This window comes from Mya arenaria, chromosome 6 (genome assembly GCF_026914265.1).
Source record: "Mya arenaria isolate MELC-2E11 chromosome 6, ASM2691426v1".
Taxonomy (NCBI): Eukaryota; Metazoa; Mollusca; class Bivalvia; order Myida; family Myidae; genus Mya; species Mya arenaria.
In genome coordinates, this window is record NC_069127.1 from 23,034,137 (window position 1) to 23,049,543 (window position 15,407).

Sequence of the window (15,407 nt, forward strand, 5' to 3'; positions counted from 1 at the left end):
CTTGTTTGGTTATACACCCATATGTGCTATATAAACTGTTCAACAATTACGACCAAACGTGGAATATAACCTGCAAAATATTTGAGTTTTTCATCCATGTGACTTTGGCTGTGTCTGGATTGACATTACTGTTGGTCGCAATAGATCGGTATCTCGCGATCTGCCATCCTGTTAGGTATCTAGTCTTTGACAGACATGTTACCAAAGGGATATCAGCAATTTCAGTGATATCGATCTTGTTCAGCTTGCCGTTGTTCGAATTTTATGGCGCTGCTCCAAACGACACCGTATACCAAGGTACAATGGTTAAAACCTTTCAATGCCATTACCAAGTGAAGTACCAAACATCAGCCGTGTTAATGGGTTTTGGTGCTTTTGTCATGTTCATTTTCCTGTCGGAAGTGATTGCAATGGTATTTTTATACAAAAACGTAGCTGTAACAGCATATAGAAGGCGGAAAAGCGTAATGCCTCTATCAAACGTTCCTAGTTTGGGCGGAACAAAGCCAACGTCAGGATCGAAAAGTCGATTACCTTTTAACCCAAACCTAACACGATCCTTAAGTTCACACACCTCACCTGTTCAACTATCACCTGCATCCCTGTCACCGGACGCCCAGCAAGACAAATCTATAATATTCTCTGTGACGAACCACGCATTTCAACCAGGAAAAAGCCAAGATAGATTGTATGGAACATTGAATGTTGAATCACGTTTACAAGCAAACCAAGGTGTTACTAATATGAAACTGCAAGACATTGCCCAGACAAATAGACTCAACAAAAGCTTAAACTTCTCCTCGCGTTTGAAAGCTGCTAAAATTCTTTTCCTCGTTACTGCTGTATATTTTCTTTCATGGATGCCCTTCTTCGTTCTAAGACTTGCTTATATATTGAACAGAAATTTCTGGGACGATGACTCAGACACTAAAAAAGTGATGGAGCTTTTGTTAAACCATATTTTCTACTTAAACAACGCAGCTAATCCTATCATCTACACGATGATAAACCAAACTTTCAGGCAAGAATGCAAGCAATTGTTTATACGTCATCTTCGGCATTAAGAGTCAAATGTATTTACATGCACTAGGAAATCAATGAATACGTCCATGACACTGACCATGGATTCTTATGTGCGAGTAGGTGTTTCTCAAATTAATGAAGAATGTGGGTAAAGGTTTGAAAACGTATTCGTAAATTATCTTTTTATTTTATCTTTAATATTGAGATTTTTTACGATGCAAGTGTTTTATAATTAATTTTGAATGCATGTAATTTTGTCATGTTTTAGGAATTGCGTATTTACAAAGCAGACTTATTGCTGTTACTTCATTTTCTATAATTGTTTTTTTTTCAGTACTGTTTGTTCAAAAATGTGAATCTCATCAATCCCAATGTTTGATGAGCGACAAAAATGTATGTCGACACGCGCGATAAGAAAGCACTTTATAAAGCAGAAATTGAAAGATTTTAATTGGACAAAAACAACAGGGTAGTACTACGGAAATAATGGCTCAAGCCCAAGAGAGTGCGCTAGTGTGTGTGTTAATGCTCACAAGAATTTCACCATTAATGTTTATGTTGAACGAGAAGACATTTATCGACATAAGCAAAAAGAAAGTACTTAATAATGGAGGAAATGCAATATCTTAATTGGAAAAAAATACAATGGAATGATTTAAGTCAATCCTAAGTAATATAAGAATGTCATTATGTTTTGCTTGCAATTACATGTTTGTTCCTCGATAACAGTGCCTTCAAATAAGTTTGTGCATCACTAATGGATTTACCTTTTATGTTACAGTGTGTTCATGTTTAAAGCTCATGGTGTAGTTTTGAAGTCATCTCATTTAAGACAGTTTTTAAAACAATGTGAACTATATCGATGAGTATGGTTATAAGACAAGTGGAAAAAGAATAATTAACCGGCGACAAGAAAATGAACTCGAGAGCGTTATCAATTTATTAAGGAGTCTATTGAATTAAGCGTATGGTATACACCGGATACACCGGATAAACAGACAGTGAACTCCTGGCCCCAATCGACTTTTTAACCGGGGGCCGTTTTCAATAAGCAACATAGATTGAACTTAAATCTAAAATAGAAATTGTTAAGAAAGTTTTCTGATTGGCTTGTATATTTAGTTGATCAATAGGCTGGATGGAATCACTGAGGCACGAAGTTTAGAAACTTGAAAAAGAAATCATTTTAAAGATAATCATGATAAACTACTTTTTGTTATGTTAAATCAAGTATAAGCAAATAATTTGGCTGAATGAAATAAGACACTTAAACCTGTTATGCTTAAGATTTTTGAGAAATTGGAACCTGTTTTCTTTTTATTTCTGTTTGTTACGCAACATTAACAAACAAGTTACAATACAACACAATAGACATGCTGCAGCACATTTGCAGTTGTTTTTTTTTTTTATCTAAAATCATTGTTTTGTATGAAATAACACTTTTAAGAGTATTGTTGAGTGACATTCTACGTAAACACATCACACATATATTTTTCTAGCTGTGTGTCTCCGAGCACTCTCAGAACCATAACATACATCTGCGGTAAACGAACAGCAGTCTTCTGGTAGTTTTCGTCTCTTGTTGAGTGAGTGCTGTGCCTCCAAGCAACTTCAGAAGCATCATACATATGCGGTAAGCGAACAGCAGTCTTGTGGTAATGTTCGTCTCTTGTTGAGTGAGTGTTGTGCCTATCCTTGACACTCGATTAGCTCGCGAACAAAACGATTCAGGCCCTCCCGGGGGCGCACATAGACAGAAACATGCCCAACGAAATGCTTGCATGTGAATAAAGGAAAGCGGTGATCTAATTGCTTCAAACCGAGAGTGTATAATTTTGCCAGCTCCCTAACAGAAAGGGTCATTACAATATTCAAGATCAAACGAAGGTTGTCTAACCTTGAAAGTCGACCGGCTGTCGAAAGGAATTTGTCCGGGTAGAAAAAAAACTCGTACTAAAAGAGAATGGTGCGGACGCTGAAAACATTTTGGCTTAATAACGTCCCAGGTCAAACCAAGGTTGCATAGTCTTATCGTACGGTTTCAGCGAAGCCAACCGACCCATGCCCTCTGTAGTTCGCACAGGTGCATAAGCATGCACCCCAAAATGAATAATATATTGAGGTAAGACCATGCCCGTTGTTGTTCGTACGTGTTGTGAGCATAAAAGTAAGCCGTTTTCGAAAAGTTTTCTTTTCAGACAATACGCTTAATAACATATACACAAGACATTCTGTATATGTGTATCAACTTCAATTGTAATGTATTAAATTATCTGTACCTGTTTATCTCTCTCAGACAAATTACAACTTTGGTGTATAGGAATTGGTTATAGCAAACATGGATGAGTTTAAACAAGTGTGCCCGCATGCGAAAACATGCGAGTACAAATATGTCTCTATGTACATATAAAGGAATGCGAGGGCACTAAACACCAATGATCCCTTTCCTGGTCCAACCAAGGTTGCCTTCGCTTGATACCCGACTAGACTCGTGAATGGAATCGTTCCAGGCCTTCTCGCTAACGCAAAGGCGCATAAAAATGCCGATAGGTACATGTACAGGAAGGCGGGAAAACGCTTGTATAATAACGTCCCAGATCAAACAACATTCGCTACCCTTATCACTTGACCAAACTTTCGAACGGAAATATTTCGAACCCGACGCAAAAAATGAGCTTCAATATGCCTTTTTGAAACAAACGCAGTAAAGTAAAAGATCTGTGACACAATTACAAAACCAATCTTTATACTCGAACCAGCAAGGAAACAGATCTTGGTCCTCTCACATATACATACATACAGGTAGGTGCGAATGATGCTAGTGAATAATGACGTTTAGCCGCTAAACTTTAGGGGACACAAAGATTGCGTTCCATTGACACTCGATCAAGCTCAAGAACGTTACAAGACCATGACCTTCAAATGAGTTGAAAAAGGAGCATGCGAACCATTATGCCAATATTTCAATATAAATTATGAAGAAACGGACGCTGAAAACCACCGACCTAATTACGTCCAAAGTACATAACGATTGCCTACCCTTGACACTCGACGTAGCTCGCGGATTTACGGTGCGCACATATGCAAACAAATGCGCATTGAAATGGCTGAAGATGACGCAAGCGCTGAAAACCGGTGACCTATTTATGTCGAACATCGATTGCCAGCCCTTGACACTCGATCCTCCGGCCTCGCGAATGCGTAAACACATATGCACACATAATATATGAACATGTACATGCAAGCGCGTAAGCTACAAATCAGTGACCTTTTCATTTTCCACGACTAAATAAGGTTTTCCAGCGTTCAAATATATCCAGCGTTCGGAAGAAACCGGTCCAGACTCTCCTGGACATGTGCAGTTAAATGAGCACCAAAATACAGGATACAAATACAGGATGACCCGGACAATGAATAACTGGTGAACTTATTACGTTCCAGGTGTAAATTATGTTGCCTTCCTTAAAACTAGATCCAGCACGCGAATGAATATTTTCCTGGATTTTGCCGAAAGATGCGCAGCAAAGTGCGTCAATGTACTTATACAAGCAGGTGCAGACGCTTAAAATTATTGACATCGTTATTCCCCTGATAAAAACAAAGTTGCCCACCGTTCAAATTCAATCCAGCCAGTCGAATTGTTCTCACCCTTAACAGTCGACCCAGCTCGCAAACGGTCACGGTCCGTTTCTCCCAGAAACATGCGTACACAAATGTATAGAAATACATTCATCGGAAGACGGAGTCACTTAAAATTAGGGGTGGCAACGAGAACCCGAGTACTCGAGTACTCGATCTATCATCCGGGTACTCGAGTACGAAATCACTACTCGAGTACGCGATTTTTTTTTATGAATTTCACCAAATACATGATTTACAGACGTAAGTATCAGATCTGACGCGTTTCCAAGATGACAATTTAATTTGTGTTCGTGTTTCTTGATACTCATGGGATGTGGTAAATTGTATGGTACGAATTTCATAACAAAAGTAAGTAGAGAGGAACAAACTGAATTACTAAGCTACGTCGGTCCCGATTCCCCTCAATATCTCTCAATTCTGAAGTCATATGTTATATCCTAAGCTCAACTCATTTCCCACATCACAGAATTGCATAGCACGACTTTAATTTAATAATTTCTAATGTTTTACTCTTTCATTATCTTGTGCGTTATGTTGATCAGCATCACTGCTTAATACTTAAAATGTAAAATCCTATTTGACCAAATATTTTGTATCAAAATAATGAAAGAATGCTAATTTATCTTTTTAATATATATATGAAAAACTACAGAAACAAGCTCAGTAGTCGAGAGTGTAAACATAAACCCTGTTTAATGGCACAGGGTAATCGCCAAACACATAGAACACAAAAACAAACACTCACACACCAGAAACATGGAACAACAGCACAAAACTCCACAAAATAGCACAGTACATATATTCTATATTAAAAACTAGGTATGTTTATCAAGGATTGTTAGTTGCCGCCTTGGAACGGCCAGTAAAATGTAAATTTACTGGGGGTTTAAACCAATTTGTGTGCACAACCTCACTATTATCCCAACAATCCCGAATTGTGTAAAAACGTAAATGGTAAATCTTATCAAAGTCTGCATTGACTTGAGGAAACTTAATATTAAAACAAACAATAATAAACTAATAGGTAAACCCCAAGTACTTTTGTGATTAGGGATCGCGACTCTATCTAAATACAATTCAGAGTAACTAATGAAAACACTGTTCAAGAATATGATGCAGTTATTGTCTGAAACCTATGCAATATCGAATACCTTGACTTATACGACAGCAGGGAGTAATATCCCTGTTCCGTACATATTTCGCATATATCACATTCTAAAGCATGCTGGAAGAATTTTCACATATATTAATTAATCTTAATTAGCTGCCAAAAATTGGTCAAAACTGAACATTCAGAAAAAAATGAATTCCTATCCAAAGTTTTATATACTTAACAATGCTATTTTAGATGCGTGAAGGATACTTGCTTGATTACTATCCAAAACATTGAACCAAAATGCTAGATCAATGTCTGAGATATTGGTCGTGTTCTTAATGTGGGAATATAATTATGGATATGACAGTCTTGACTTGCTTTATTTACTCATTCACATATCGGAACATTCTTACAATCATCAATTGTTAATGCTGATCAAATGTATTAAGTAGTTGAAGTTTTATTATTGGTATATATCATCTAAGAAAATAATCCTCAAAACATAGATCTCAAAAGGTATCTGAATCTGTTTAAAATACAAATTTAGGAAAAATATGTCCATTTTTCTTTACACTCTTCAAAATGCTCGGGTAAGTATATTTTTACAAAAGTCAGCAGATTTCCCCTTTTCCAGTTTCTCTGCATTTGTCCAATTCTTGGAACAGCTCATCAAAACAAAACTGAGTTTTATTGAATATCATTTTACCTGTAAAAACATTCACCTAGTATGGGTTTCGAACTGAACGACGGTTTAGCAGTAAGAAGAGCGACAAACAAATATTGGTAGGTTAATATTAACGCCAACTACAATCTTTAAAAAAAAATGAATTATCGGCACCCAAAGGTGTATGATTTATTCAGATTTTTGCGTTGTTTACAACTACCAGCGAGTATATCACAGGTTACCTTTATATGCAGTATAATGAATGCATTATTTGTGTGAATCATTGGGTATCAGATTACTTATTCAAAATAAATTCATTTGTGTGAATCGAATAAACTATCAGGAAGATAAATTTATCAAATGTGTTTATTCATCCGAGTTTAAATTTAGATATGAGCTTCTATATAGATTTGCCTCACAATTTTATTACATGGGATTTAAAGAATGGATAATTCATATAATAACTGTTTAACTCCATTATGGATTGTGTTAATACTGAGTTCAACAAAATATAGTAAAGGTTAGTATAAACGCCTTTGTTTTTAAAAACATGATTCATTGTGCATTACATGTCAACAGACAATTGTTTACCGGTGTTACCGAGTATAAACGTTTGGCTCCGCGTAGATAACGGGCATGGAATTCTACGACATCGTTCAACCGATCACTGTCCGGCAGCCAGATTACCAAACAAAGGCTAGGCTAATGATTGTGCATCAAAGAATTGCATTAGTTATTAGATCATTTTCAGATTTTTGTGTGGTTCACAGATAATTCTAATATAATTTTAACGTGCATAAATGTTATTTATTTCATAAACTTCTTCATGGTATCCTATAATTCGAAATTTCATTTGCAAATTATATCACTTTGTAACTCACTACGACCATATTCGACTACCAATGAAACGGTATATTTATTCACATAGTTAACATCTACAATTGGAGAAAAAAAATACAGTGTTGTTTTTTCTTAAAAGACTCACGATTTAATGCCAACGGTTATTTAGTAAAACTTGTACAAGCCTTTTAAACAGGGATATCTCAAGTTACCTACTGATGCTTGCTTCTTATCAATTACATTTCCAACTTTCTTTACGTTGTCCGGGAGCTAGGCTAACCTTAGTGTCTGAACAGTTAAACAATTCATTTGAAGGTTATCTAAAGTACAGTGTAAGGAATCACGTGACTTAAAGGGGTTCTCACACGAGTCTTCACGGGTCAAAACCACAAACAAACAAGAAACTGACGTTAATTTCTAAAACACTTTTGGACAAAACATAGGACAAATATCTTAGCATATTGAAGTTTATTCTATTTCCTTCTTTTACACTTGTAAATGCTTGTATTTTAATGATGCAATCCTTGGCCAAAAAATCAACTCGACTGAATTTTGTAGAACGGAAACACTGAAAGTTTGGCCAATAACTCATTTCAGTCACGTGATTCCTTAACCTGAAGATAATATCTGTTCACATTGACGAATAAAGCAATGAATATGAGGTTGTATTTGGCCTCTTTTGACCTTCTCAGTACTGTACTACATAGAGATATTACCAGCTGACAAACATGTTGTTCAAATGTATGCTGATTTCAACCAAAACAACCCTTGTAAACCCTATAATGGGCGTTTTAATGTTGCCATATTTTGCCATGAGTGTAACTTTTGTCATACGTTACAAATGCTCATCGAAAGCAAATGTCCACTATGGTGTAATTGATGCATCATTTTGTCCGACTGCGCCCCTGGAGGTCACGGCTTCGCTTCTGCAGGCGACACTCTACTTTTGTTTATGTGTGTTTATATAAAACTAATTATATGACTTCACTTATCACCTTTAAATTAAAGATCTGTTACCAACAGTGATTGATAATACTTTTATTTCATTGACAGCCGACATATGCTCATTCGAAGCGGGCACATGTGGGTGGAGGAATGTCCTGGAAGAAGATGACATTGACTGGAGCTTTGGAGATTGTAGTCATTTTATACACACGAACATGAACGAAAATGGAATTGGAACAAGCGTCTCTCAACAACAAAATACTACAGGTCATTTATTCAAAGCATATTATTATGCATAAACAAGTTATTTCTTTGATTAAGGATGACCCATGATAAAAACAGACCATTGAATCAAATAAAATTAAAATAACAATTAAGTGATTACACTTTGATATGGGTAAAAAGAATAAGATACAGTTTAACATGTTACAAATAAAAAAGAATTATCATGATTAATAATTCATATTTATTAAGTGGACTTGATACCAGATTGTCCCCAAATGGTCAAATACAGTAATTTCTTACAACAAGCCCCGATTCGTTAATGGGGGTCGGTAATACATCATTTTAAGATTAAAACAATAAACGCAACCACTATGTCGCCCTGTCAGCCGTTTCTCCGTTTAACAATAGTGAACACTGAGCTGACAATAAGTATTTTAGCAACTCGCTGTCATTCTCAGCAGAGTCAACCTCTTTTAAAAGCTTCTATTGATCAATTTCATCACCGATGTTGATCTGTCGGGCTCTGTGTCTTCGTTGTTTCGCAACATTTTCCGATTCCTTCCATTTTCTGTTCTTCCGGGAAGCCATGAAGTGTGTATACTTAGCATGTGAAAGTCAAGTGATGAGTTCAGATAAATATGCCGACGCTTTTTTAAAATTTTACTGGAATTTACGTGGTAGACAAACCTAGTAAATTTCGAATTGGAAAAGCCCCCAAAATGCAAAAGGTGCATGTCTCGTAAGCGATGTGATACATTAAAGGGGCTATACACCGTATAATGAAATAGCGAAAAAAAAAGAGAAAATTGTCAAAACACTGAGATAAACTTGATATCGATGTGTACAATGCAGTGAAACTTACCAACTGAAGTACCACATAGTTAACAATAAGTTATTTTTCGCAGTTTTTTCGTATTTTTCCAATAAAAAAGATTATTAGGTATATATACCTAGTAGAATTCATTCTTAAGCGTGATTGGCTAGTCAATGTTATCAGGTGGTATAACCAAGTTAGACATTTAGCTTAAATATTCCAAACGTTTAGGATAAACCTTCGAAGCACAGTGGATACAACAATGGACTTCAATTTTGGCGACAACGGCTCGAACCTGGTCTCCGACTCGATTGTTTTTTACATTTTGGTAAAACATTTTTACAATTATGACATCAAAGAGTAAAACATTTTATTAAATAACTGTTCTGAGTTTGGTTACAGAAAAACTTTTCGGTGCCAATCTGGTGTATAGTCCTTTTAATAAGCAACATTCAATGCGTTTTACGCAATGTTGTCAATTTTATGTAAGTCCTTGACAATTTACTTTTTTCCCCCAAAGATATAGTGTCTAGTCCATTTAAAGAATGCAATTATACAAAATAAAAGTGACAAAAATAGGAAGTGTTACTCGTCACCTAGTTTATAACATTTACTGCAGAGCCTCTATTACTTGGTATGTTAGACCAGTTTCAATAGTTCAATCTCAAATCTGTAAAAGGATGTTCTTGTTGATTTTCTAATTCTTCTAGACACTGTATCTACGAACCGCCTGCAGTTACAACAACTTTAAGGGAACACTATTGCAAAACTATCTCAATTTAAACGTTGCTATAATAAAACATATGTGAAAAACTACAGAAACAAGCTCAGTAGCCAAATGTTTAAACATAAACCCCGTTTAATGGCACAGGGTAAACGCCAAAGACATAAAACACAAAAGCAAATAAAAATACAAACAATAAACATGGAACAACAGCACAAAACTCCACAAACATCACAATGCATATATACTATATAAAAACTGGGTTTGTGTATAAACTGTAAAATGTTTCGCAATATATCATATATACTACGGACCGAAGCGCTCGAATTGGACAGTTAGGATAGGTCGATTGGCCAAAACTGCAAAAGAGTGCGTTTTACAAAACACAATTTCAAATAGGGACTAAATTAGTCAAATTGTCAATTTTTAAATCACTCGCCTGTCAAATTGTCAATTTTTAAATCACTCGCCTGCCTAATAGGAAAATCCATGCATGGAAAATCGATCTAAGAGGTAGAGATAACATGGGAAGAAAACTGCGGTTGGAACTGGGCACGATAGCACGATCGCCGATACACTTACACGACGCTGTACTGACTGTGCCAACCTAGCCTAACACTTACGAGGTGTCTCCAACACAATTTTGAATACAGCTAACCAAGAATGTTATTTCTTAGCAGCAGAGTGCTCTTTCATGTGACAAAGTAGCATGACAAATTCGACACATATTAATCCCAGATGTATTCCAATTCCTTGTAGACAGATGTTTTAACCATAACCAATTTTAAACTTCCATAGTCCTACTTTCTCGTTCTTGGATTCAAAGAGAGCTAGTATATTGTTGTACCATTTCGTTTCTTTAGATTTTAAAATGATAGTTGCTTGAAATTCATACACCTCTCATGAATGTGGTATTCGTTTGGAACTAGATTTGCGGAGTATACGGTTTTAAATCATTCTGCAACCATACACGTGTACGTTCATAACAAACTGGTAAAGTATTGTCTTTTCCAGATAATTGTGCGTATATTGAATCATTTGGACCGCACTCGGCCGGACACAGAGCAATGTTGAGACAAGCACTGATGATCAAGACACCTGTTGTTATCTCATTTCAAGCTTTTATAAACACCGATGCCGGTACAAGAATGTATTGAATAGTAGTTAATGACCATAATACTCATCATTTAATTCCGACGATGTATTTCAATGATCTCCATGGCTATTTGCTTAAAAAACAATTATGATCCGGATAAATACCACAAATAATTATAAATATTATTTTCAGGAAATTTTAGAGTGTTCCTGCATACATCAGATAAGTATCATCTATTCTGGAAATCTAATAAAATGAAGAGAGACACGTGGGTATATCAGCAAATTAATGTTTTCGGAATAGAATCGCCATTTTGGGTAACATTTGATGCCGAAAGAGCGTTCTCCCAAGATGTCAACAACAATAAAGTTGCAGTAGATGATATTGCTGTTAATCATATCAACTGTAAGTATTTACCATGTTACAGTTTCATGCATATAGGCCATGTTATATTCGTTTTTCAATTAACTTCTTCGGTGTGTTTAACACTCCGTTGCGTTGAGCGTTCAGATCTCTAACATAATTGATAACCATATTGTTATACTTGCATTATTGTTTTGTAATGTGTGTCTCTGATTAATTGACTTTGAGCTTTTCGCCTTAAAATAAGTTCATAGCTAACTTCTTGTTAGCGTGCCCCATCACTGTCATATCCAATGTTAAATATTCATACTCGAAAATGTCAGTAACAAAACATTTTTATTTTCGCATATCGTTTCAGTTATTCAAAATATACAACTTGTAGACGGTCCTACACCTATGTCCGGGCGAGTCGAAGTGTTAATAAATAGTCGGTGGGGGACTGTTTGTGTGGACCCAGCCGATATTTTCTTTGCCGCGGTTGTTTGCAGAATGTTAGGATTTGTTACGTAAGAAAACTATTTTATTGATAAATTAAAACCACATTTATTAAATGAAAACTACATATACAATCGTGACATACTTGGTTGTCAAGCTGTTCCAATATATATAAACAAGACTATTACATTGTTAGGTTTAACAGAACAACAGTATTTTCCTTGCTGAGTTTAAAAGTCATTCTCACAAGGATTTAAAGATTCATCGATTCATTGTTATTAATAAATGTTGATATAGTATATTAATGGGCCAAAGTGAAGGAGATGCACTTGCAAACAATCCAGCCAAGTCAGCATAGAGTCCAGCATATGCAGGCATACATTTAAGCTAAGTTGTGCTTGCAATCATAATGCCCAACCTATTCTTACATATATATAGTGTCCAATCCATACTTTCACATATAATGTCCAACCTATGCATGCATACATAGTGCCCATCCTATGCTTGTATGCTTAGTGTCAAGCTTATGCTTGAATACATTTCAAAACGTTGACAATAGTGGAAACAAGTTATTTATAAACGTTCATACAACAGTAATGATTGAAGGTGAGCTCTTTTCGTACACGGTAGCAATCAACTTTTTAACAGTAAATTCACTGTAATGAAAAATGACCAAAATGCAATCGATCAGTGCTACAAGTACATAGGTAAAGATCCTTCGTGACATTCGAGGAAGAGAATGGTAAGTTATCTTCAAATGGGGTTGCCTCAATAGATAACACAAACAAATTGAATTGAACAATCACGTTTTTCCAGATTCCCTGACAGCAAAAGGGTATTTTCTAGCAATATTGTGTTAATTTACTGTCTACATCGATTCTGTCGAGACTTTTTTAAGTCTATGATCAAAATGATTCTATAAAGTTCATCGATACAAGAACTGAGATGAATCTAAAACTCACATGATCGTGACAAATAATTATATGCGCAACAGAATTAAATATCGGAACAGGGTATAACTTTAAATCAAGTTAGCACAAATAACTCCAACACCCTCTACATTCCGTTGTTTTTCATACCTTTCCTACGAAAAACATAAGCTTAATTTTCAGCGGCATGAAGTCTTTACAACAAGGGATGGGAGAGGGATGGGTACACATCGATCACGTTATTACTTTCCCTATATATATATATGTATATATATATAATGATATAATGATAATGATTCATCATGATATTACTCGTTTCTTTGCAGGAATAATGCACAGACACTGAATTTGACTGTGTACCAGCGTGGCTTTGAGGCTCAGCCGATATGGTTAATTGGTGTTACATGTAATGGGTCTGAAAGCAGGCTTGAAGAGTGTGGACGTTCGGATGTTCTAAACGCCTGCACTCATTCTGAGGATGTTGGAGTTTCCTGCAATAATGAGACAGTCACAACGGCTACAACGGCAACAACGGCTTCTTTACGAGGAGGTAATCCAATACTCATTGATAACACTTTACACTGGTTTTCATGTCTCGTGTGGGGTTTTGTCTCACTTTCATTTATATTAAGGCCTCTTGTTTTGCTTTCAAGCAAGGTTAACTAATGGGTTGTTCGTGAGCAATCCATTTATGACCTTATCGGTAAGCTTGAATCTATATCTATTGCTATTGATTTGATGATTGTCCAAAATGATCACGTAGAAATTTGGAACAATCACATTTTTATTATTTCTTTTGAGATTGTAAAAGAGTGTATTCTCTTATAAATAAATTTTATATTTACAGTCAGTTAATGTTTGATTTACTTCGCAACACTTCTAACCACTATGCTGTTGCTTGTTTTAGATATACTTGGGAATCATACGAATAACAAGACTTTGATTATTGTATGCAGTTCGATAGCTGCAGGAATGTTCTCTATCAGTCTCTGTTGCTGTGGATTTTGTTGGTATCGTTATAAAATATGTTCGAAGGTCACGACAGGACAGCAAATCAGTGAAACACAATATAACGTGGAAACCAATGCAAACACTATCATCACTACAAATCCCCTGCAGAGTGATGGAACACATCCAAAACCCGACGACCCACCTCCGCCTTATTCGGAGATATGCTTCTTACCCTCCAACGATGGATACACAATGCAAGTGCACTACCAACTCTTGTCTGAGCCTCCATCCTATGATTATGTGATGGCTTCGCCTCGTAATTACAACGTGCATACATAGATGATGAATTCAAGTGGCCTTCGGAATGGTTTGAAATATCGGAGATATCAATATTTTCCATTACCTTTATACTGGTATGTTTGTACATAAAACAGAACACTAGAATTTGGAGTGTAGTTTTACTTTAATAATTCGTTCTTTAGTAAATCGATAGTATTAAGTGTTAACATGTTTGTAATATCATCGTTATATTTCTGTTCAATTTATTATTGAAATTATCTTAACTACTTTAGAGACAGTTGATTATTATTCAAATAAAATGATGATTCTTCATAAAGAACAAAGATAGAAAATGATGAATGACATATTTTGTAAACTTAAATAATAAGAAATGTGAACGACACACAGTGTCTGGGGATAGAAGTTGCGCATTCTATTATGATATTGAATACATTCTGGAAGAGAGATATTTAGAAAGCACGCACAACAAAAAGGTATGAAAACGATAGCCTAGGTTTGACTGAGATTATTCTTAGAGAGAAATGATAAGTGCAACACTGTAGACGTTTCGTGATAATGTATTCGTTTTCAAGAGATGTTGAGGCGTATTTCAGTATCCCGAAAGACCAAAAATTAAATTAATACAAACATTTTTACATAATTATAACTAGAGTCGATTTTTTAGCATTTGAGGGACGGTTTTTGATCCTTATATAGAATAAAAAACAGTAAAATAAGAGCAAACATATTTTTTTTGTTAATAATGAAAATATCTTTATTAAGTTGTTATTTGTTGTCAAAAATTTATTTACAAAACAATCCCATCATGAATGCACAAACAGCATGCTATAGATCACGCAGTTATGATATAAGGCGCAAATTGAAATTTTGAAATTTGGAAGTGATTTCGTGCCAACTGATATAAATTACACAAATGACACATGTGCGAATCATTACAAGTCATGGTCTTACCATGGTCTTTGCAAAGTTTGAACAGTATTTAATCATTTTAATGGGCAGGTCTGATTCCCACTGTTTGACCTCAGGCTAATATTGCAGACCCAAAACGAAGGCCAACTTATCACCATGGTCAGCTCCCGGCCGGCATGTGGGAGTTATCGGGGAAGGGAGGAAATCAAACATATAGGATTTCCGATCCTGGCTGGAATCTCCTGCGTGAAGAAACGAAGTTTTCACAGCTGGAAAACTAAACTAAAGATCGCCTTAAATACGGATCGGTCCAGTCTGTATATTCGTGAGCGATCGGAAGCTCACCAATGACGAATGTTGTGTCAGGAATTAGGCCAACAAAATCGGGAAATATAGGCTGGAAGCTTCCATATCCCCCAATGAAGTACTGCATTGATATACCACCTTCGTA

At 35.7% G+C, this 15,407-nt stretch overlaps 1 protein-coding gene across 1 annotated transcript; it reads left to right on the forward strand.

Moving 5' to 3' along the window:
- Nucleotides 1-6,740: 6,740 nt before the first annotated feature.
- Nucleotides 6,741-14,812, forward strand: LOC128237528 (uncharacterized). The gene is made up of 7 exons (XM_052953114.1): nt 6,741-6,945; nt 8,319-8,477; nt 10,988-11,113; nt 11,262-11,474; nt 11,791-11,938; nt 13,123-13,346; nt 13,704-14,812. Exons 1-7 carry the CDS (start codon nt 6,870-6,872, stop codon nt 14,084-14,086), a joined length of 1,329 nt encoding a protein of 442 aa, XP_052809074.1. The 5' UTR covers nt 6,741-6,869; the 3' UTR covers nt 14,087-14,812.
- The last annotated feature ends 595 nt before the right edge of the window (nt 14,813-15,407 follow it).

Excerpts from the sequence above, each read along its gene's own strand:
- LOC128237528 (XM_052953114.1), top strand. The coding sequence starts at position 6,870 with ATGGATAATTCATATAATAACTGTTTAACTCCATTATGGATTGTGTTA. Across the intron at positions 8,478-10,987 it reads TCAACAACAAAATACTACAG|ATAATTGTGCGTATATTGAA; the intron begins GTCATTTATTCA and ends TGTCTTTTCCAG. Across the intron at positions 11,939-13,122 it reads AGAATGTTAGGATTTGTTAC|GAATAATGCACAGACACTGA; the intron begins GTAAGAAAACTA and ends GTTTCTTTGCAG.